At 52.0% G+C, this 24,480-nt stretch overlaps 1 protein-coding gene across 2 annotated transcripts in view; it reads left to right on the top strand.

Moving 5' to 3' along the window:
• LZTS1 (leucine zipper tumor suppressor 1) overlaps nucleotides 1-24,240 on the top strand; it is a 58,081-nt gene extending 33,841 nt beyond the window's left edge. The window contains exons 2-4 of one of the 2 annotated variants that reach the window (XM_030816885.1): nucleotides 15,128-15,606; nucleotides 16,850-17,653; nucleotides 20,033-24,240. In XM_030816885.1, coding sequence (XP_030672745.1) covers nucleotides 15,262-15,606; nucleotides 16,850-17,653; nucleotides 20,033-20,674 — 1,791 coding nt within the window. In that variant the 5' untranslated portion in view covers nucleotides 15,128-15,261 and the 3' untranslated portion in view covers nucleotides 20,675-24,240. Of the gene's footprint in view, nucleotides 1-14,619; nucleotides 15,607-16,849; nucleotides 17,654-20,032 lie in introns of those variants that run through there. The other variant, XM_030816887.1, reaches the window with a different exon arrangement.
• Nucleotides 24,241-24,480: the final 240 nt, after the last annotated feature.

Below are 24,480 nucleotides of genomic sequence, written 5' to 3'. Positions count from 1 at the left end.
TGCTGTTGATGGCTGATGACACGGGAAGCCGCAGGCTGCTGGGGTGCAGGGCGGGAGACTTGGCTTCATCCTTGGTCTGATGGGAGTAATTTTGTAGCAGCGCCTCTCAGCATAGAATGATCTTCCCCCTCCACCTATGCCTCCTTCCTACTCTGTTGTGAAAGAACGATATAAGAGGAAAGAGCACTGGGGAGGGAGCTGGCGGGTCAGGCTTCCAGCCCAGCTCTGCCCCTGCCTTGCTGAGTGGCCTAGGACATGCCACCTACGCTCTGTGGGCCTGGAGGAGCACTGAAGCATCGCTGGCCTTAACAGCTTTTCTCCATTCTGTGGTTCCATCTGTGATCTGGTGCCAACGCATTTGACTGCCTGGGACGCCTGGTCGTGCCCGCTCAGGAAGGGCCTCAGGCATAGGTGGAGTAAGGAGGTGGGTACCTCTGTAATGCCCTGAAGGGGCCTCAACGCCCTCTCTCTGCTTGAGGGTGCCCGTTAGTGAGAGGCTTCCGTGCCCATCCCATCTCCTGGCATGAAATGGAGAGTCGTGCACCTGCTGCACTTCCCTCCATGGAAGACCCTGGTCTAGAGAGTGAAGAGGACCACAGTGTGGACCTGGGGACTGTGAAGGAAGATCAGAATTTTGGAGAGAGGGGAGGTACAAAGGTATCCCACAAAGTCAGAGATCCGTTGAGAGAGTTCCCATCCAATTTAGAGTTGTCGGATTTGCCAAAGGCTAACCAGGTGTCAACCTGCCTAGGGAGCTCACGGCAGCTCCACTCCCCTTCTCCTTGCCCATGCATGCCATCGCTCGGTTTCCATTGATTCTTCCGTACTGAACCTGAACTTGGCCTCAGAATACCGAGTTGATCAATGGGTAAAACCTACGTTTCAGTCTCCGTCCAAGGCCCTGTTGGTTCATGTCGGTTCATCACTCACACTCAGACCTGGGATCTTTAAATTCACCTTCCAGGAGTGCCCACTTAGTCTCTACTCTGGGTGTTAAAAATCTGGCAGGCAGGGGGCCATCTGCCCCCAACATGCTGGCCTCCAGAGTCCCATCTGCTCCTAGGTTCCAGTCTCTGTCTCTCCAGGTTAGACGGGAGGGAGTCTAGCCAGATGCCCAGCCCTCCTCTGGAGATTGCACCCACTCCACTGTTGGAGATCTGTATCACGGGTCGTCAGAAGAGGCTCCCTTCATCTGGCGGTGCCCGGCTCACTTGGGTCCTGGTGTCCAAGCCATGCATGTGGATGAGCCTGCCTTCTGCTCTCTCACGTGGGACCAGCCGCAGCACAAACAGCAGCAGGGTGAAATTTGCATGAGCTTTGCATGTAACTGTGGCTTTATTTTTGGAAGGGGGAAGGGCAGGCTGGGATTGGTGGGTAATCTTGTTCCTGGGGAGAAATGTCAATCAATGCTGCTAAGACACAAGCTGCCCACCGGGACGGAGGAAGACTCCCCGGCAGCTGAACGCTGACGACCTGCGCACAAAAGCCCGCCCGGCAGAGTGGCTTTTGATTCCTCCAGAGCAGTGGGAAGCCGAATTGCTTCCGATTGTTCGACCCGATGGAATGACTCAGCCTGCCAGCGATTTCCCTTTCACTTTCTGCCTTTCCATGGAATCCAAGTGCACTTAATTGAGAGCTGCGTGGGCCCCTGCTCCCAACCCACCAGCAGCCTCTCCCGCCAGCACCTCAGCAACCTCAGCCCCTCCTCATGTTGCCCACGTTCACCCACCCCCTTCCTCCTCCACTCTCGCCTCTTTTTCATTCATGCATTCACTCAGAAAATCTGTATCGAGCTTTGCTCATGTAGGCCTTCAGGCGTCTGCAAACTGAGCACGGGGAGCTTTGCAGCCTGGGCTGAGATGATTAACTAGCTCAAAGGCTCACCCCTGCCCCAGCTCTGGCCCCCGACCCCTTTCCCCCTCATCTACAGCAGCAAATGGGAGGAAGGGTCAAGGACAAGGGATACAAACAAGAGGAGGAATTCCAGATAAGGAAAGCTGAATCGGGCAGAGTATGTATGGGGGGAGGGGGAACGGGGAGAATCATCATAAAAGGGGAGTCAATTAGCCCTGGGCACGTGCCCTATTCAGCCCCAGAGAGACCTCTGCTGGGGAGCTGGCTGGAGGCCCGCCCACCAGTCTGGTGCAGCCTGGGCCCCCCAGCCCCAGCTGGCAGATGCCTGGGGACTGTTCTCACATCTCTGCAAGAGCAGCTGCCCTCCTGGAGGCCGAGAGGCAGGTCTGGTGAGATGGGAGTGGGGGTGGGTGTGGGTGTGGGGAGTTCTTCCTAAAGGACCTGCTCTTTTGACTTTAAGAAATGAGAGGATCTAATTCTAGCATCTTTCCATACTGCTCTATAATTTCACATGCACTTTGGTTTCAATGCATCCAACGTGTACTATCGTCACTGGTCAAGCATTTTTTGTATCTGTGATTTCATTTAATCCTGACAGTGGCTGGGTGTTGGTAACAACTGTGCTTGTCTGACACATGAGGAAATGGAGACCCTGAAAGACTGAATTGTATGCCTGATGATACAGCAGATCCATCGGTCTGGGATCTTTTGTCTAGGGCCTAATGCGAACATGCAAGTAAAGTGTGTGCCAAGTGTGAGGTCTGGGCTGGGCGCAGTGGCTCACGCCTGTAATCCCAGCACTTTGGGAGTCCAAGGCAGGTGGATCATGAGGTCAAGAGATCGAGACCATCCTGGCCAACATGGTGAAACCCCATCTGTACTAAAAATAAAAAAAACTAGCTGGGCGTGGTGGCACGAGCGCCTGTAGTCCCAGATACTTGGGAGGCTGAGGCAGAAGACTCACTTGAACCTGGCAGGCAGAGGTTGCAGTGAGCCGAGATCACATCACTGCACTCCAGCCTGGCGACAGAGTGAGACTCTGTGTCAAAAGTCAAACAAACAAGCAAAAATCAAGTGTCAGTTCTGATGAATGATGCCTGATGGTTTCCTCCTAAGGACCTACAACTGTGCTGGCCACATGTAAGAGTAGGCAGGGCCCAGTAAGTGGGATGAGTGTCCCAGAGCAGGAGTGAGGCAGCCCCAGAATTAGAGCTCTGGTTCCCTGACTGCAGCACCCCCCCGACCCCCGCACCTCTCTGTTATCCAGCCCCCAACATGGAGAGCAGGTCTACATTCTTGGGCTCTCAGCACCCTGGGGACAAAGAAGCAGGAGGAAAAGAACACAAGGACGATGCCAGAAACCAGGGGACCCAACAGCCCAGACAGCATCCTCCACCAGGGTGCCTGAGAGGTGAGGCGGATAAGAGAGTAGCTGTTTTCTTTTTTTTTTTTCTTTTTTTTTTCTTTTTTTTTTTTTTTTTGAGGTGGAGTTTCACTTTGTTGCCCAGGCTGGAATGCAGTGGTGCGATCTTGGCTCACTGCAACCTCTGCCTCCTGGGTTCAAGTGATTCTTCGGCCTCAGCCTCCTGAGTGGCTGGGACTACAGGTGTGTGCCACCATGCCTGGCTAATTTTTGTATTTTTAGTAGAGACAGGGTTTCACCATGTTGCCCAGGCTGGTCTTGAACTCCTGACCTCAGGTGATCTGCCCACCTTGGCATCCCCAAGTGCTGGGATTACAGGTGTGAGCCACCATGCCTGGCCAAGAGAGTAACTTTCACCTCCTTTTCTATAAAAGAAAAAATTAAAAACCGCTCACATGCTAGGGGCAGAGACAAACTGGCTCTAACTCAGCAAATTCCTGAGAAAGCTGCATTTTCAGTTAAATTCATGCTGCTTTTTAAACCCTTTTTGTTTAGGTGTACATAGCTGTCAGATCTCTCTACCAGATCCTCAAAAACAGAAACTCTGCTTTGTATTTTTTTTTGTCTTGGTCCAAAACTCTGAACAGGATTGGTTGTTGAGGAAGGGGATGGATGTACTTCCCCCGGGTGACCAGTTGTCTCAAAGTCTACGTGATGAATGTTTGAGTGAAAACCAGATTAGGGTTCCAGTAGTATAGACTTGGCTTCGGTATCTGCATATGTGGAGACCTCAGTTTAAGTCACATGCCCTCCCAGGACCTCTGCTTCTCTTCTGTGAACTAGGTCAGTAGTCCCTGTGCCTCCTTATGGGCTGGTTTTATTAAAAATATTTATTGAGGGCCACGTGTGATGGCTCACACTGGTAATTCCAGCACTTTGGGCAGCCAGGGCAGGAGGATCACTTGAGCCCAGGAGTTTGAGACCAGCCTAGGCAACATAGCAAGCCCTGCCCTGTCTCTACACAAAATTGAAAAATTAGACAGTTATGGTGGCATTATACCTGTAGTCCCAGCTACTTGGGAGGTGGAGGCAGGAGGATCTCTTGAGCCTGGGAGGTTGAGGTTGCAGTGGGCTACGATTGCACCACTGCACTATAGCCTGGACAAGAGAGTGAGACTCCGTCTCAAAAAAAAAAAAAATTGTTGAGCACCTATTATGTTCTTAGCACTGTGTTTGACCCTGTGTGTGATACAAAGAAGCTTTAGCCCTATCTGCCTTCAAGGGGGTTTAAAGATAAGTGGGGTGACAGACTTTCACCCCTGAAAAGTTAGATGATGCAAGAGCTGTGCAGGCTGAGGGCCAAGGGAGCTGAGCACTGAGGAGCAACTGTGGCCAAGGGAACTTCCTGCCCTCTGCGCAGAGCAGGGAGATGGGAGACAGGCCTGAAACAGGGCTGTATTCTTTCTTGGAAAGGAAGCTGAGGTTTCATGATGAGATTCAGGGGTTGTTTTCTCCCCTGCCTTTTTTTTTTTTTTTTTTTTTTTTTTTTTTTTTGAGACAGAGTCTCTCTGTTGCCCAGGCTGGAGTGCAGTGGCATGATCACAGCTCATTGCAACCTCCAACTCCTAGGCTCAAGCAATCCTCCCACCTCAGCCTACCAAATAGCTGGGACTATAGGCATTGTGGCACTGTGCCTGGCTCATTTTTTAAAAAAATCTTTTGTAGACATGGCAGGGAGGGTCTCACAATGTTTCCCAGGCTGGTCTTGAACGCCTGACCTCAAGCCATCCTCCTGCCTTGGCCTCCCGAAGTGTTGGGATTATAGACACGAGCCACCATGCCTAGCTGAGATGCAAGTTCTTTATGAGAGGCCTTGCTCCCCTTTTTCTCTGCAGTCAACACGATGCTTGCCATGCCGCTACCCTGGGGGACAATGTGAATGAATAATAGTGGGTGTGAAGTTCTCCAGGTTGCACAGATGGAAATGAGCATGAAAAGGCGAAGGCGTGGTTCCCATGGCTAAGATTAGAAATTACCCTGGGCTGGTGATGCCGCCCCAGTGGGAAGGAGAGAGCTACAGGCAGAACTCTGATCCCTGCCCGGCAACCTACCAGCCATTGCTGCAGACAGCTTGCGCCCTGACCTGGAACGGCAGCTGCAGCCTCCTCTGCCTTCCCGGCACTTGAACCCACAGGGTGACCCTCTCTGATTCGAGCAGCACCGTGAGCCCAACAGGCTGGACTCCCATTTGTATTAGACAACCTGACACACACACGTACACACCCCACATCCCCCCTTTCCACACGCATCCAGGTAGATCAGGGGCTGCTCTTTCTTCCCTTTCCCTCTTCCTCTCAGCTGGAAATGAAACCCGGTTGGCCCTGTCCTTTTAGTCAAATAGACAGAATACAGGGTTGGAGCCTGGAATTTGTGATATGAGCTTGGCAAATCCCTTTTCCGCTCTGGCCTCAGGATGTGGTGAAGTATTTGGGGCAGAGGACGGCCAAGGTCCTGCCTGGCTGGTTGTGCCTCGGGTTCCAGGCTGCCGCAGAGCAGGGGGCTCCTCTGTACCTGCAGCAGGTCAACCCCTCTGCTCAGCCAAAGCTCCTTCACCACACCTGGTCACAGGGCTCCTCCCTAGGCCTCATTTCTGCCAGTGCCCCTCTTCTGAGTAACAGCAGCTTCTCCTCCCCTCCCCCAGGGTAGCACAGCCAAGTGTGACTCAGGGGCTGTCTGTCTCACTGCCATTGGCTTCCTTTGATGTCTTGGCTAAGAGAGGTCCTACATGTCATCTCTCCTGGACAATTTAAGGAACGGAGCTTTGAAAACTGACAGCTTCTGAGACCCCCAATAAAATAAATCTTAGTAAAGCTTTCACACGTGGAAAAATAATCATATATAAGAGGGTTTTTGCAACAGAATGGAAACATCTAAGTAGGGAATAGTAAAATAAATGAGGTGGAGTATTACACAGCAGGTAAATAGGAAGATCTAGCTCTACATGCTGTCAACATGCATGGATCCCAAGTATCAAATAAAAGGTCGAATAAACCAATCAAGGTTGCAGAATGATATATAGGACGTGATATCACTTATGTAAAGTAAAAAACATACAGCATTCATAGACGTTAAAATATGTTTAATGATCCAAAAATGTTCCCACTCAAATCCTGAGAATTTTCCACCTGGGGAGAGAGATTACGGGTGGGAGTGGGGAGAAGGAATAGGGAATGGGGACTCCAACTCTGAGATGTTTGTTTCATTTCTGAAACAAATATGGCAACATTTTAACAATTGTCCATTCTGCACGGGGTACTTGGGTTATTTTTGTACATATTTCCATATCTTAAAAATTTATTAAACACAAGGAAAAGTAAGCTGCCGTGTGGGGTGTCCGATGAGCATCGGACGAGCCTTTGGGAGACACTGTTCCCTGAGCCCTGCTTGCCAGTCCAGAGGGCCTGCCCCTCTGACCATCCAGACCCCTTCTTCCACCTCGTGCCCCACTTTGATAGGTCTAAGGTCCGCCCACCTCTTGGGGATTGGAGCGGCTGCAGGCTGGAGTCTGTGTGGAGGGATGGGGCTGCCCTGAGAGGATGCAACGCATTTGCTTTAGTTTCACTTCCAATGGTCTCTCCAGTTCCTGAAGGGAAGCAGGGAGTCATTAAAGTGGAGTCAGTAATCCAAGACCACGTTATTTGTTCCTCTCCAAAGTTCATGTTCTATCCCCGCAGAGCAGGATGTATTAATGTTTTTAAACTAGGTCAATCAAGGGGCATTAGGGGTTAGGGAACCCTTAGAAGTCAGAGCCAAAATGTTGGAGGAGGGTGCGTTTTTCTGAAGAGGGGGTTGACAGCTCTCATTAAATTCTTAAGAGGTCTCAAAAAAAGAAGACTGAAATGAATCCAGACCCTTGTGTTGTGGTTGGAAACCGAGCCCAGAGGGGGCTCAAGGCTCTGCACCAGTGAAGGGAAGACCCACATCTCCCTGTCCAGTCTTCACCTGCTTCCAAGTTCAAGGCAGTCGTGGGGTAAGCAGTGGCACTAAGACCTCTGTGGCCAGGCCGGCTTCTGCCCTGGGAGTCCAGCCCCACAGTGCCTCTCAAATCAACAGAGCATCTCAGAGAGCTCTCCTGGGGAATAATAATGAGAAAGAATACTAACAATGACCAGCACTGGGGACTTTTCAAAATACTTTCTCAGCTCCTACTTCTTTCCCTCTCCCTCCTGAAGTCATGTGGCAGGGCCAGTATGGTTACCTTCATATTACAAGTGAGGAAACTGAGGCATAGAGAGGTTATGTAGCATGTCCACGGTCACTGAATCGTGACTCAACTGGTGTTTTAAACTCGTATTTTCCTCCTCTTCTCCCCAAACCAGTTTCTTAACCACAGAACCGTTGACATTTTGGGTGAAATCATTCTTTGTCGTGGGGCTGTCGTGTGCATTCATTGTAGGATGTTTAACAGCATTGCTGGCCTCTACTCACTGAATAACAGTGCACCCCCATCATGACAAGCAAGAATGTCTCGTCTCCAGGTCCTGCCAAATTACCCCCATTTGAGAACTGCTGCTCTGACACCAAGCCCAAGTTCATCCAGACCTCAGCACCTTTGCACATGCTGTTCCCAATAAGGGCATCCTTTTACAAAACCACTTTATCAGGCTGGCTTTTCTCGAATGTCATCTTCTCAGAAGCTTTCCTGGCCACTCCATCTAAAGTAGTAGACACACATGCACACGTAAACATACACATGTTCACACATGCACACACAAAGACGTGCACACATGAACACACACTCACACACCTGTCCTGCCAGTCTCTCTGGCTTTTGTTTAATCTACCATTCATTAACTATTCTCCTTCTTTCTCCCCTCCCCTCTTTTCCACCTGATCCTCTACATTTTGCACAGTCCTTAGCCCATGTCAGATGCTGAATAAATATTTGTTGAAGAAATGACTAAATGTTCCCCCACAGTGCAGGCCCATCAGCTCAGTCCTGCCAACAGGCTACTTGGCACAGCAGTTATTGAGGACACACTTGGCTGGCTGGGCTTGGGGAGTGGCCAGCACAACACTTTGCATCGTTGTGGGCCTGCCAAGGGCAAAAGTGCTGGGGGGAATGGATGGGGTAAAGAGGGGCAAGTGCAGACTGCAGCGATGCCAGAAGCACAGCACAGCCGTGAGCTCACCGCTGAGTGCTGGCGGCCTTTCCCCCTGCTCCTTGCAGCTTAGGGGAGGAGGTGTGGGATGGAGAGGGGGAGAAGGAGGGAAGGATGTCAGGGAGCAGGAGGGGAAATAACAGAAGCTGAGTGGGAGGGAGGAGGCAGGAGGCGGGGTGGCTGGAGGCTGAACATCTCCGGCTTGGGGAGTGACCTCTGCACACTGCATGGCGGCAGAGGAGGAGGAGGGTGTGTGTGAATCCTCCACTTCCTTTCCCAGGCAGAACCCGGGACTTGGCGTGGGCCAAGGCATAGCTGCTTCAACTCATGGGAAGGGAGACTATTGGTTTGGGATGAGACGATGAGTCAGGTTAGTTCACACCTCTCTGCATCCAGAAAGACACTTTGCAACTCCATGCCTCTGTCTCCACATTCCAGAAAGGGACCATCAGAGGCAGGTGTCACTTTGCCTTGAGCCTTGGTTTCCTTTGGGAAGGAGAATGCAGAATGGGATTGGGGATGGGGCAGCTCAGGTGCTCCCACTACTTTTGAGTAGAAGCTGCTCAAAAGTGAGGGCTTTCCGCAATATCCCGGGCCCTTCCCTGTCCTGGTGGAGCAGCCACCCACAGTGCAGGTGGGCTAGTTGAGGGGAGGTCATGTCAGGGAGGGGTGTGAGGGCTGGGACTGGTCCAGGGGCCAGATTCTGAGAAGGGTAGGCTGGACAGTCCCAGCTGCTTTGGGTTCCTTTTCTCTTTTTCTCTCTTCTCTTAAGGTCTAAAGTCCAACTCTAGCTGGATTCCTTCCGTAGGAACTCACGTAGCAGGTCACCATGCCATGTGGAGTGTGAGGCTCTGTGGTTCCTTTACTTTCTCTCCATCCTTCTTCCCTCTTCCTGTCCCCTTCCTGAATCCCCAACATCTATGTGATTTCTTATTTTCACCCCAGATAGGTGCTCCCAGTCAGTAGGAATTTGTTTCCTAGCAATAAAAATGTGTCTGTTGACCCTGTCCTTATGGAGGGCAGAGACAGCAAGTTGGACGGGGGCAGGTAAGAAGATGGATTTGGAACCAGGATGGAACACAGCCAAGTTTTGTGTAATGCTCTCTCCAAGTTGACAGTGAAACAAGTCTAGACACTTAAAGGTGATTAGCTTAGCTTCAAGTGGATCCCAAACTCTCCTCAAACTTCAAAGCTCTGTGTGTCAAGACCTGGGGAGTGGCAAGCTGGGTATCTGGGCTGAGGGATAGGAATGCTCTTGGGAGGACTGGAGGTGGCCATTCTTCAGCCACCCCTCTCCTGGGCTCCTGGCATTGTCCGTCTTCTTCCTCTTGACCCTCTAGGATGCAGCACAGGGCTGCTGCCCAGGTGAATGACAGAGCTTCCGAGTGCCTACAATCTTGTTGGCATTGGCCCGAAAGGGAAATGAAGCTCGGCTAGAGAAGTCTGCTTTTGATTCCTCCTCTAGGCTTCCTCTTCCCTAACCCAGGAACCTCATTTTGCTATCTGGGACAGAAACCCTAACATCTCTGGGCCTCACCTACAGCCCCCAATTGCAGCATGCGATTTTAGCATGGAGATTGTGGCATTTGGGCCTGGGTTCCAATCCCACCTCTGTCACTGGTCACTGAGTGGCCAGGGCCACAGCATCTCACCTTGTGAGTCTGTGCCTCAGCCTCCCTTTTTTTGTTCTAGGAGCTCTAGATACAAAAACCTTTGCTCTCAGATTCTGGTAGAGATACACACAATAAACCCTAAATTTGCAGGGAGCCGAGATTATGCCACTGCACTCCAATCTGGGTGACAGAGTGAGACTCTGTCTCAATAAAAAATCAATCAGGCAATCAATCAGTCAACAAAATAAGATATGACCGGGTGTGGTGGCTCACACCTGTAATCCCAGTGCTTTGGGAGGCCAAGGTGGGAGGATAGCTTGAGGTCAGGACTTTAAGACCAGCATGGGCAACACAGCGAGACCCCTGTCTCTACAAAAGATTTTTTAAATTAGCCAGGAGTAATGGTATATGCCATCATCCCATCTACTCTGGTGGCTAAGGTGGGAAGATCACTTGAGCCCAGGAGTTGGAGGCTGCAGTGAGCTGTGATCACTGTTACCTTCTGCACTCCAGCTTGGATGACAGAATGAGACTCTGTTTCTAAAATTTAAAAATAAATAAAAAATAATAAGATTAGTATAGGTGAGAGCAAGCATTATGTAGGGAATAAACAGGTTGGTAGAAAGTAATCGGGGAGGGATGCAAGGGTTTCAAGATTAACTGGAGAAAGCCACCTTACGGACATGAGACTCAAGTTGAGAACTAGAAAATGAGAAATGCTGATGTATGTGAAGAGCCCAGGGAGGAGAATTCCAGGCAGGGGAAGCAGCAGCAAGTGCAGAGGCTCCTAGATGGGTCAAGGCTTCATATGTTCACCCACCAGGAAAGAGATGAGTGTGGCTGTCCCTAGGACATGCAGGACAAGGTGAGGAGTCCGTATTGTACTCTAACACGGTGGGAAGCCTAGAAGGGTTCCTATTAGGAAGTGCTATGACCTGGATGCTTCAGATGTGTCTGATGAACAGACTGGGGAAACACATTGGGAGGCTCCTTCAAGGCCCAGGTGAGAGGAGATGGAGGTGAGAGGAGATGGAAGAGAACCATAAACAGATCCATTTAGCACTGATGCACCGATGTTGTTGATAGCCTCCAGCGGTGTCATAGGCTTGAAGGCAACACATATCGTGCACACATCTGTAGATCGCCTACCACGTGCCGGGCATTGTATTTTCCTTCTGTTCGTTTGTTTTGTCTCCCTAATGTTCCTATTTAATATTAATGTTTTCATTTTGTAAATGAAGAAACCTCAGAGAGATTGATTTTCAAATCAAACTCCTGCCGATGCCGCAGCTGATGGTCTTGTCTGTACAGCCCTGCAGGTAGAGCTGCTCATCAATGTGTATTGCGTGGCAAAAAACGAAGGAGCTGAGCATATTGCGCAGAGCACGGGAGGGTCTTTTTGCCCAAAATGACACCCCTGCATGTGGACCAGAGTAGTATTTTCGCCCCATAGGAACTAGAGGTGTCAGCTAAGCTAGAGATGGATGACCTAGGGGGATGAAAACACACTTTGTCAGTGTCAAGTTTATATCAGCAGAGCCACCCTGTGCTCCTAAGTCACGCCTCGCAGGAATGGGAGGCAGAAAGGTTGCATTTAGAAGGAAAGGATTAGCTCTGGAAAGTGAGCGTGGACATTGAGGCTCCCAATATCCACAGGGATGATGGATGATGGTAAGAACAATGGTCACAATATAAGTAACAGATACCGATAAGACTGCCAAGCATTTATTGAGTGCCTACTATGTACTAAGTATTAAGTAAATGTTCCAGAGCTGTTATCTTATGGTGGTATTTCTTAAATTTCTCATAACAATCCTATGAGGTAGGCTGCTTCACTGTATTTCTTCGAGTCTACAAAGCCATCAATTCAATAAAAAGCTTTTCACATCAAAACATATATTAAACTTACACGATGAAGTTTCGTTGTGTCATGCTTTTCCTAACGAAATATAGAACATATTCATTCATAACATAACCTCTTTATTCTTCAGGATAATAATGCAAATTTGAATCACAGCCTAGATATTCAGAGGCACAAAGTCTCCATGCACAACTGCTAATTGTAAAATATATATATAATTAAATTAAAATAAAAAACAGAGTCAGAAAGTTTCTGGCTCCCTTTCAGCTGTGCCCATGCAGTTCTCCATGTCCCACCTGGGATTTCTTCAGCCCCTTTAGGATGGATGGTGTAATTTAGAGCTCAGCAAAGAACAGAGGCTCCTTCCGCATCTCCTGTTTTATTAAACTTGTGGCTTTCCCCCTCTTAATTGGATTATCTGTCTTTTGACTAAGAAATACTTCACGGTTCATGACAATCACACAACCTTTCCTAGCTTTGAAAATCGTGTGATCTAAACTTAGAGATTTGCCTGAATCTGCACATGTGCTGGCATTGACATCCCAATTTCTCCTGTCTGGTGACTGACAAGGTAGTTATTGTTTAAGCATTGATTATTAGATGCTATCCTATTACTTTAAAAAAAAAATTGCCCAGTCCAGTGGCTCACGCCTATAATCCCGGCACTTTGGGAGGCTGAGGCAGGTGGATCACCTGAGGTTAGGATTTCGAGACCAGCCTGGCCAACATGGGAAAACCCCATCTCTACTAAAACCGCAAAGATTAGCCAGCCAGGCATGGTGATGCTCACATGTAATCCCAGCTACGTGGGAGGCTGAGGTGGGAGAATCACTTGAACCCGCGAGGTGGAGGTTGCAGTGAGCCAAGATCATGCCACTGCACTCCAGCCTGGGCAACACAGTGAGACTCTATCTCAAAAAAAAAAAAAAAAAGTTTAAGGGTATCTTAGAATTAGTTTGTAACACTGAAGGTTAAAGATGTTAAACAGTTTACCTTCCATGTCATAGCTGGCAGGTGATGTAACTAGAATGCACACCAAGTCAGCTGGGTACTTCTCAACATGAAGGCTGTAATGACTTTCTCCTTCTTTCTCTCTTGAATCCTCTCAGTGAGGCCTTCCTTCCACCGTTCCTCCAAAACTGCTCTTGTCAAGGTTACCAAAGATCTCCACATGGCCAAATGCATTGACTAATTCTCAATTGTTACCTTACTTCAGCACTACTTGCCAACTTTTTTTTTTTTTTTTTTTTTTTTTTTTGAGACAGGATCTTATTCTGCTGTTGCCCAGGCTGGAGTGCAGTGGTGTGATCTCAGCTCACTGCAACCTCCACCTCCCAGGTTCAAGCTATTCTCATGCCTCAGCTTCCTCAGTAGCTGGGACTACAGGTGCATGCCACCATGCCCAATTTGCCTGGCTAATTTTTTGTATTTTTAGTAGAGACGGGCTTTCACCATGTTGGTCAGGCTGGTCTCAAACTCCTGACCTCAGGTGATCCGCCTGCCTAGGCCTCCCAAAGTGCTGGGATTACAGGCTTGAGCCATTGCACCTGGCCATTTGACACCATTTTTAGGAAACAATTTCTTGACTTGGCTTTCTTAGGTCTTCTATATCCGCATCACCCTGAAAACCTTCTCTGCTGCTCTTCCTCACTTCTCCTAATCTGCCTGACCTCCAGATGCCAAGTGCTCCATGTTAACCATCCTCAGGCCTCTCTTGTCTTTCTGCATCTGCTCTTTGGTGACCCCATCTAGTCTCATAGCCACTTCCACACTCCCAGCTCTGACAAGTGCATCTGCAGCTCCCAGCAGCTGCCCACTCACCCTCCTGCCTACTCTCCATCACTCCCTGGATGCCAAATAGGCTTTGCAAACTGAATGTCTTCAAGCAAACTCCTCTCTTTGGCATCATCCCTGACTCCTCTCTTTCACTCACTCCCTACATCTGATCCTTTAGCAAGTCCTGTCAGCTCAACCTCAAAATTACATTGAAAACTGTTTTTTAGAGACAGGGTCTCACTGTGTTGCCCAGGCTGGTCTTGAACTCCTGGCCTCAAGTGATCCTCCTGCCTTGGCCTCCCAAAATTCTGGGATTACAGACATGAGCCACCACCACATCTAAAACTTAATCCACAACTACCACCCTAGACTAGCTCTATTAGTCTGTAATTGGCCACCACTTCTTTCCCTGTCTCCTCAATAAGCCTCTTCCCCACCCGGAAGCCAGAGTGACCTTCCCTAACCTAAGGCAGATCAAGGTATCAGCTGCTTAAAGCCATCCCGGGGCTCCTTGTCTCAACCCAAGCAAAGCCAGAGCTCTTTGAGCCGCACAGCCTCCTTGTTGTCTGATGTCTGCTGGCTCCTGGTTTCTGTTTCGCCTTCCCAGCCTTGCTAATTGTTCTCCAGCCAGGCTGCTTCCCATGCAGGTCTCACACAGCCAAGCCCCCTCTGCCTCAGGGACTCAGGCTTTTATACTTGGGGTTTCTTCTGGTAACCCCTCTCCCCCCAGATTTTCATATGACTTGCGCCTCATTTTCTTTTCTTCTTTTTTTTTTTTTTTTGAGTCAGGCCTAGGCTGGAGTGCAGTGGCACGATTGTGGCTCACTGCAGCCTTGATCCCCAGGGCTCAGACGATTCTCCCACCTCACCCTCCCAAGTAGCTGGAATTACAGGTGTGCACCACCACGCCCAGCTAATTTTTGTATTTTTAGTAGAAATGGGGTTTCTCTAAGTTGCACAGGCTGGTCTTGAACTCCTGGACTCAAGCAATCTGCCCACCTCAGCCTCCCAGAGTGCTGGGATTACAGGCATGAACCACCATGCCTGGCTGCCCCCTCATTTTCTTGAAGCCTTTTAAAATGCTACCCTAACAAAAGAAGACCTTCCTGCATAAAACAGCCACCTCCCAGAATTCTGTTCTGTCGTCTCTGCTCCAGTTTCCCCCGCAGCACTGGTACCACCTGCTGTAGTGTACATTGGTTTGCTTCTGGCCTCTCCACACCACTGTAACCCTAAATTCCAGGAATGCAGGGACTGTGACTGTTTTAGTCACTTGCTGGGTCCCGAGTGTTTAAGCGTAGAGGCTTGTCTGAAGTGAGCTTCCAGTGAATGTTTGTTGAATTATCAGACAAACGAAGAAGGAACGGAGCACCCGGTGGTGGAGACAGTGCTGGGCTCTGACATGTGTTTCTCTACTGCCCAGATTTGGAAGTCGGAATCAGCAGTGTGCTGTGACCACTCCCACCCACGCTGACTTCTGTCTTGTGTCTTCTTCCAGGTCTACGGCTCTCGCAGTCTCTGTGAGGGCTTTGCTATGACCTCAGTCCCCTCACGGAACCAGGACTGCCCCTTGCTGCCGCAGCCTCTCAAGGTCCCTGCCCCGCCCTGCCCCATCCTCAGCCCTGAGTCACCATGGGCAGCGTCAGTAGCCTCATCTCCGGCCACAGCTTCCACAGCAAGCACTGCCGGGCTTCGCAGTACAAGCTGCGCAAGTCCTCCCACCTCAAGAAGCTCAACCGGTATTCCGACGGGCTGCTGAGGTTTGGCTTCTCCCAGGACTCGGGTCACGGCAAGTCCAGCTCCAAAATAGGCAAGAGCGAAGACTTCTTCTACATCAAGGTCAGCCAGAAAGCCCGGGGCGTCCACCACCCAGATTACACGGCACTGTCCAGCGGGGATTTAGGGGGCCAGGCTGGGGTGGACTTTGACCCGTCCACACCCCCCAAGCTCATGCCCTTCTCCAATCAGCTAGAAATGGTAAGCGGGGGTCGCCAGCAAGGTTAAGTAGGTTGGAAAGGCAGGAGAAAGCAAAATGGGGGTGGAGAGTCTGGGGGTTCAGGGGGAGTGGTGACCTGAGCATTTAGACTCCTAAAAGCCAGAGCTGCAGGGTTGCTGGCGGAAGCCTGTGGCCACACCGCACAGATCAAAGGTTGCACAAAGGAATTAGAGCATCGCTCAGTCCCCCTGAAGCAGAAGTCTTGGGTCAGCCCGTAAGCAAAGAGCACAGAGGACATGTGAGCTTTCTGCAGTCCCACTGAAATGTAGCTGGACTGTCAACGTAGGATCCAGGCATTTGCCAAGCCTTGGGAAGGAGAGGGAGCACAGTTCTCATCTGGAAGCGCAGATGAAGAGGATGCAGGCCGGGAGTTAACCGCTTCTCTCCCCAGAAGACTGGTGGGGATGGGTGTGGTCTTCTCATTTGCTGCCCTGGTGTGCATTAGCTCCTTGTTCAAGCTGCGCCTGGGGGCATCTTTGAATACAGGATGGAATTTTGTCATCCATTTACCAGAGATTAGGGCAAAAGAGGCCCAGGCACTGAGAAATCCAGCCCTCACACCAGCTCAAGCCCTCGTGCGTCCCACGAGTGGACACTGAAATCAATTTTCCTATTCAGTCCTCTGCCCCTTGCCCTGGGGAAATGAATCCCCGGCTTTGATTTACTAGGAAAGAGCCTCTTATGTTAACATAGAGCATTCAGCTTTTCAAACTAAGGGGCTTGTAAACTGCGAAGCACTCTACCGGGGAAAATTACAGTTTTACAAAAGGATTGTGATTTGGAGTAAGCCTCCCAGCCCTGTAAGGAGGCCAGGTCCATGTCCTTGCTCCAGGCTTAATGGAAGAGGCAGTGAACAGGAAGAAGGGATGGACCTAGAGAGGGACAGCAAGCTCGGCCAGCCTAATACCCTAACCTGCCCCACACAGAGACCTAGAGCAGAAGCCTCAAGATGGTGTTTATCACCTCAGGAGGACTGGGGCAAGCTGGTGGCAGGTTGCTATTTCACAGAACAAAGTGCCCAAGTCACCATTAGGGTTTTTTCCTTCCTAAGAGAGATCACTTTCAGCCGCTTCAAAGCAACAGGCAAGATCTGCTAAGACAATTGACCAAGAGGGGTGCTGCATGTGCTCAGAGAGCCCAGATTGGCTCCAGGTCCGCACACGTGCCCGGGGAGGGAGGGTGCAATGCGCGTGCATGAATCACCGCGGTCCTTTTCCTCTACAGGGTTCCGACAAGGGTGCAGTGAGGCCCACAGCCTTCAAGCCTGTGCTGCCGCGGTCAGGAGCCATCCTGCACTCCTCCCCAGAGAGTGCCAGCCACCAGCTGCACCCTGCCCCTCCAGACAAGCCCAAGGAGCAGGAGCTGAAGCCTGGCCTGTGCTCTGGGGCGCTGTCAGACTCCGGCCGGAACTCCATGTCCAGCCTGCCCACACACAGCACCAGCAGCAGCTACCAGCTGGACCCGCTGGTCACACCCGTGGGACCCACCAGCCGTTTTGGGGGCTCCGCCCACAACATCACCCAGGGCATCGTCCTTCAGGACAGCAACATGATGAGCCTGAAGGCTCTGTCCTTCTCCGATGGAGGTAGCAAGCTGGGCCACTCGAACAAGGCAGACAAGGGCCCCTCGTGTGTCCGCTCCCCCATCTCCACGGACGAGTGCAGCATCCAGGAACTGGAGCAGAAGCTGTTGGAAAGGGAGGGCGCACTCCAGAAACTGCAGCGCAGCTTCGAGGAGAAGGAGCTCGCCTCCAGCCTGGCCTACGAGGAGCGGCCGCGGCGCTGCAGGGACGAGCTGGAGGGCCCGGAGCCCAAAGGCGGCAGCAAGCTCAAGCAGGCCTCGCAGAAGAGCCAGCGCGCGCAGCAGGTCCTGCACCTGCAGGTACTGCAGCTTCAGCAAGAGAAGCGGCAGCTCAGGCAGGAGCTCGAGAGCCTCATGAAGGAGCAGGATCTGCTGGAGACCAAGCTCAGGTCCTACGAGAGGGAGAAGACCAGCTTCGGCCCCGCGCTGGAGGAGACCCAGTGGGAGGTGAGGCCACGCAGGGCGCATGGGCTTGGGTGGTCAGCGATTTGGCGCCAGTACCCCCCTTCTCCTTCTGGTGCCGGCCAATAGCGTGCAAACACAGACCGCGCAGGCAAGCGGGGCTAAGGTGCTGGCTTTATCACCCAAAGAAGGGGCTCCCTGCAAACCATGTTAGGGGATCGACTTACATCTGAGCTTCCTCCTGTCCCCACCATCACCCTCATGGCTCCTAGATTTCAATTTCCCAAGTGAGCCATTAATCATGAAGCCGGAAGCCAGATGACCAAGGCCCAGCCAGGCTGTGGGCCGACCTCCCTTCAATCTGCTCCCAGGAGGCTCAGAAGAAGCACAAGCCGTGCCTGAGCTCACGCGGGGCCAGGGGCCCAAGAGAGCACAGAATGTATTTGTTGCTTTGGAGGGAGGGACCACACCCACTAGTAAGAGGGACCCTATTGGTGGCAGGTTTCAGTGATGGAAGTGGCCACTTCTTGCTGAAGTGTAAGTGGAACTTCTATTTGGTGAGCTGAGATGGAAACCTAGGAGAGGAAGGAAAGAGTCCCACGCTCACACAGTTGCACACTCACACACACTCACCTGGTCACACTTGGAAATGAGGCACCTGTACCTGACCGTCCTGGAGAACCACATAACCTCTGCATCTATTAGTGGAAAGCAGCTTTTCTCACCAGCCCGATGGTCTGGATGACCCATGGAGTTCAAGTCCATTGTTGAGCCTCTTTACATGCTCGCACCCAGCTTGGTCTGTCTACGTGCCTGCCTCACCCCCAGTTCAGAGTCCAAATCTCAGTCTACATGCAAACCCCTGGCTATGTGCAAGTCAACAACCAGTGGTTTAACCTGCCCGCTGCTGGCAGCTGTATCACCCCCATTTAACACCAATGGTATTGGTTTCTGTGTCAGCCTGATTTCCGTCATCCATGTTTATGCCCACACCCTCTGACCTCACCCCTGCATGCACCCAGCCCTCCTCTCTCCCCTCTACTGGGATAAAGACTACATTGCAAATTCACTGCTCTACCCAGTGACTAGCACGATGCTGGCTTGGATGCAGAGCCCAATCCATATCTGTCAAATGAGGAATCATTGTCTTCTCCTATTGCTCTTCTTCTCTGTTTCCACCCCTATCCCCCATCAAAATTTGGCCAAGAGCAATGACGAAAACCGAAGCCACAGGTTAGACCCATGTGTCTCTGGATCTTGGCCATTTGGGGTCATGGGAGACCAAGGCCAATCTGGCTGAATCTTAAGAGTGAATGAAGGCCAGAGCATGTGGCTCTACAGAATGGATTCTTGGAACAAGCCTGGAAGCCACCTTCACATTTCCTTTCACAGTAGAAATTTCCCCTTGCCCTCAGTGAAACATTGCGCAGTCCTGGAGAAAATCCGACCCTACCCAGGATGCCTGCTTGGGACCAAGAATTTCATTCCAAGGCCAACCCTGTATTCATGCCATGAAGGGAATGACACAGTCATGGCTGAGGCATGGGCCTGGCTTTGAAGCTCAGCTTGACTGCTTATGATCCAGGTGATTGTAAATACATTAGCCATGGTGGCAATGAGGTGTAGTGATTAAACTGTTAAGATCAAATCCCTACTCTTATACTTTATATATATATATATATATATATATATATATTAGCCCTCAGGCTGGTCACTTCACCAGCTGTTTGCTATCATAACCTCTCTGTGCCTAAGTTTCACTGATGTAAATTGAGGATTACTAATAGTACCTACTTCATCGGGTTGTAAGGAATAGATGAGTAAATGTACGGCTTGGCACTTAATAACATGATAAATTATTAGTGAAAGTATGTTTATAATAATATACTTATGTGTGGCTAGGCGTGGTGGCTCACGCCTGCAATCCCAGCACTTTGGGAGGCCGAGGCAGGCAGGTCACTTGAAGTCAGGAATTCAAGACCAGCCTGGCCAACATGAGGAAACCCCGTCTCTACTAAAAATACAAAAATCAGCCAGGCATGGTGGCAGGTGACTGTTAATCCCAGCTACTTGGGAGGCTGAGGCAGGAGAATCAGAGGGGAGGCGACGGTTGCAGTGAGCCAAGATCACGCCACTGCACTCCAGCCTGGGTGACAAAGCGAGACTTCTTCTCAAATAATAACAATAATAATATACTATTTGTCATTATACATGATGATGATTATTTTATCATTTTACTATATAGCCTAGCTCGATAACCTGGGGAAAAGGCCACAGCAATGTCCAGCTTACTTTCAGACTGGACAAAGGCTGGAATGCCTGACACCGGGCCACCGCATCCGGAGTGGCTTGGTTATTTTAGGCAGCTGAGCTGGGTAAGGACACTCACGTCTTGGCACTCTGTCTCCACCCCACCCTCGGCAGGTGTGCCAGAAGTCAGGCGAGATCTCCCTCCTGAAGCAGCAGCTGAAGGAGTCCCAGACGGAGGTGAACGCCAAGGCTAGCGAGATCCTGGGTCTCAAGGCACAGCTGAAGGACACGCGGGGCAAGCTGGAGGGCCTGGAGCTGAGGACCCAGGACCTGGAGGGCGCCCTGCGCACCAAGGGCCTGGAGCTGGAGGTCTGTGAGAATGAGCTGCAGCGCAAGAAGAACGAGGCGGAGCTGCTGCGGGAGAAGGTGAACCTGCTGGAGCAGGAGCTGCAGGAGCTGCGGGCCCAGGCCGCCCTGGCCCGCGACATGGGGCCACCCACCTTCCCCGAGGATGTCCCCGCCCTGCAGCGGGAGCTGGAGCGGCTGCGGGCCGAGCTGCGGGAGGAGCGGCAAGGCCATGACCAGATGTCCTCGGGCTTCCAGCATGAGCGGCTGGTGTGGAAGGAGGAGAAGGAGAAGGTGATTCAGTACCAGAAACAGCTGCAGCAGAGCTACGTGGCCATGTACCAGCGGAACCAGCGCCTGGAGAAGGCCCTGCAGCAGCTGGCACATGGGGACAGCGCCGGGGAGCCCTTGGAGGTTGACCTGGAAGGGGCTGACATCCCCTACGAGGACATCATAGCCACCGAGATCTGAGGGGCTGCCTGGGATGGCGAGTCTGGGGACCTGGCACCGGGAGGCAGGGCTCTCCCGTGCATCCCCCCCTGCTCAGCAACTCAGACCCCTCTGAGAGACGCCACTCCCCGACACACAGACCCAGGACCCCCGAGGCGAGGGCAGGATGGCCTTTCCTTCCCTCCCTGATGTCCCAGTGCTCACCAGCCCTGCAGCCCACCAGACCTCAGGCCCTGACTCCTCTGGCTTTCCCAGGAGATGGGTCCAGGGGTCTGTCTGCTTTGGTTAAGGGCTCCATAAACTTTGGCCTTTGTTCAAAATAGATTTCCTCTCCCCCTCCTCCAGGGAAGGTGGCCACACCAAGTACAGCGGCTCCCCTCTGCTTCTCATCCCAACCTCTTTTTCCTTCTGGGCACATTGGAATGCCTTGGAAATAGAAAGAAGCCATATAGGACCAGAAGCCTTGGAACAAGCCCCATCAGAACCTGAGCTATTTTCCTCTGGCCGCAGAGGTGTAGGGGTGGAATGAGCTGTGGGGAAGCTGGCTTTGAAACCTCAGGGCTGTCCAGGCCCCGGCAAGCCACAGGAAGGAGGGGAGAGACAGGCAGCCCGGTAGTGTGGAGACCCTGCCACAGCCAGAGGAGGGCAAAGGGAGAATCCAAGGGTTGAGAGCCAGTGGCGGGTGATGGCCAGCCCCTGGGGCCCAGCCCCTGTTTACTGGTTCTTGCGAATGGCAGCTGAGCAGCCTGTGGACAGCTGGTGGCCTTTGACCTCAGTGACCACTCTCCTTTAAGCCATAGACCCTGAGGCCCTGGGCTGGGTGCTGGGAAGGGAGGGTTGAAGCCACCGTGAACCAGAGGGTGTGGCTTTCCAGTCGCCCTCGGGGAGCCTCCCCATCTGTCCAGCTGGGGCCAGAGGCTGGGAGTCCCTACCTGGTTCTCGTTGGCCGGTGGCTACTCTGGAATGTTTTTCCCTCCCGAGAATCAAGCTGTTGCTTGATCCAGAAGAGCCCATATCACTAAGATGGCATATATGTGATCTGGGCATTTTCTTCCTCTGCTTACAGCCAGGTTCAGTGGCACACCTTTCCCCCTTAGCACCTTCAGGGCTGAGTTCTTGGTTTCTAGAGGTCAGGACGGCTCCTCAGAGTGCCAGGGAGCCAGAGCCCCAAGCAGGAAGAAAAAGAGACATATACACAGCAGTGTGCATAGCCTGGCCACCAGCCATCCTCCCTCCACATCAAGACCCCCATTTGTCCCAGACTAAAGGATCCAGAGAGCAGCTCCCTTTCTCAGGAGCTTGGGCAGTGCCCCAGGGAGTCCAGGGTTTCTCGGCAGATGTGCAGAGCTGGAGGCGGTGGTAGGGAAGGATAAAAGGTGCAGTTTCTCTGTGGTTTGGTTCAGGGATTTTATTTTTATTTTTATGAGACAGGGTCTCGCTCTGTCCCCCAGTCTGGAATGCAGTGGCATGATCATAGCTCATTGCAGCCTCATACTCCTGGGCTCAAGCAATCCTCCTGCCTCAGCCTTCCAACTAGCTGGGACTACAGGTGCACGCCACCATGCCTGGCTAACTTTTCATTTTTTTTGTAGGGACGGGCTCTCGTTTTGTTGCCAAAGCTGGTCTCAAACTTCTGGCCTCAAGCAATCCACCTGCCTTGGCCTCCCAAAGTGCTGAGATTGCAGATGTGAGCCACCGTGCCTGGCCAGATTTTTCTTTTATTCTTCTTTCTTTCTTTTTCTTTTTTGCTTTCTTGTCTTTTCAGAAGCAAGCCAGACCTAGCAGCCTGTTCCATGTTCTATTTTTGACTGTAGCCACAGCTGCTGTTCTCAGGACAGCAGCCCTTCCCACATGCCTGTGCCTGCTGCCTGCTGAGATGAGGAGGGGAGCGTCTGGGAACTTGCGAGTCCGAGGCCAGTCCCCATTTCTGCCTCGCCCACCGCGGGCCCTTAGGGACCCCGAGGTAGGGGTGGGGAGATGCTTCTCTCCTTGCCCCCTGCCCTCATGGGTCCTAGCCCTTCCCTGAGTGCCGGCTGAGGCCAGAGTCACCTTTTCTGCGGCTGGCTCTACCTTCCTGTCCCTGGGGTTAAACGGTGCCCATCCTGCCATCCTCAAACGACAGAGGAGCTTTTCTGGAATTTCAAACCATTGCTCTTAGTCCCAAGCTAGGCTTAAACCTGGAATCTACAAGCCAAAAGTCCCTCCCTGCCTGAGGGCGGTACCCTCCATTGGGCACAGTTCAGACCTAAGTCAAAGATGCCCCATTCCTTGGCCCTCGGCCCTCAGTTCCTTCATTTCCACCAGGCTGTGCCTTGTTTGAGTTTTTCCTCCCAGTGAGACTGCCCCACAGAGACAGAGGAAAGGGCTGGCTCCCCCTCCCCAGGCTGGAGAACCCCCACCCCACCACCACAGGAAAGAGCAGCCAGAGTCCAGCACTCTGCCCTCAGACATTGCCTGAGAAGAAGTGGCTGCCGCACCCAGGGGAAAGCCCTGAGGCGCGAGGCTGTGCTCCGCCATGGTGTCCCAGCACCCACCATACACAGGGGAGTGCAGCCTTCTCCATATCTCCATGGCCCTGTCCCAGGCCAGCCCAGACATGTCCCCCCCAGGCCTTGTCCAACGTCCAAGGTGGCAGATGTCTTCCCTGGCTGCCACCAGCCCCGGCCCCAGAGTGGCCCAGAGTGGCACTAGAATGCAAGTGTCCTGTGACCTCGCGACCTCACCTTCCTGTGAGTGTTCTTTCCTGCCCTGTCCAAAAGCGCCCTCACTATTCTTGGACCATGCCAGATTCTGCCTCTCTGGAAAGAGGCTCTGGACAGCAGAAGCCTCCAAGCACAGAGCCCGGCCCCAGGCCCCAGACAGGGTGGGCTTCCTGCCCTTCCCTCTGGGCACGTCTGCTGGCCAACCCACTGACCCACTCGGATGGACCAAACTGCTCTGTCCCCAAAGGACGCCTGCAGGAGAGAGCAGCACTCCACACCACCTCACCAAGGATCGGACTCTGCCCCGGACCTCAGAATGACTGGACTGTCACAGGGTTCCCTCCTAGCTCTCCTGGTGAACTCCTGCCAGGCACACACAGCCCCTATAGCACTGAGCTCACATGGGACTGGGATATGGGGGCATCTCTTCCCCAGAGAGGCACTCGGTGAGCCTCCTGTGCCTGGCCCCAGCCTGGGCCATCTCTTAGGTGAGACAGTTGCCCAAAACTAAGCCAGGCCTGGCGGGAGGAGCAGCAGCTTTGGGAGAGGGATTTCCCTGCAGACCTCAAGTCATCATGCAGTGGGTGCTGCCATGACAGAGGCTGCACCCCTGGGCAAGCAGGGCTGCTCACTCACCTCTTGTGCAAGGTGGACTTCGTGCTGCACCTGCAGGCAGACCTGGAGCCCCCAGCAGAGGCAGGCTGGGATGGACCAGCATTTGGAAGATGTACATAGTTAATTTTCTCTTTGTGGTTTCTTGTTTGGTTTGGTTTGCTTTTGACAGCTTCATTTTATTTTTGATGTCACTTTTTGGCCATGTAAACTATTTGTGGCAATTTTATGTTTTTATTTATGAATAAAGAATGCCATTTCTCACGCCCTCTAGAACCACGTATGTCTGCCCTCCTCTCCCCTCGCTGCGGTGTGGCAGCTCCCTGGGACTTCTCCCCCTGAAACAGGAAAGATGATGTCCCTTCCACCAGCGAGGGGGGTGAGGAAGGCAGTACAGGGCAGTGGGAAAGGGGCCCCAGGGGTCAGATAGGCTTCAGCTGGCTCCTGCACCCATCACCTACCCCGGGGCTTTATCTGTGAAATGAGAGGAAAAGGGACCCAGGGACAGGTGTC

Source organism: Nomascus leucogenys, chromosome 8 (assembly GCF_006542625.1).
Source record: "Nomascus leucogenys isolate Asia chromosome 8, Asia_NLE_v1, whole genome shotgun sequence".
NCBI classification, from domain to species: Eukaryota; Metazoa; Chordata; class Mammalia; order Primates; family Hylobatidae; genus Nomascus; species Nomascus leucogenys.
Note: the sequence above shows the minus strand (reverse complement) of the source record. Positions and strands in the feature narration are given on the sequence as shown.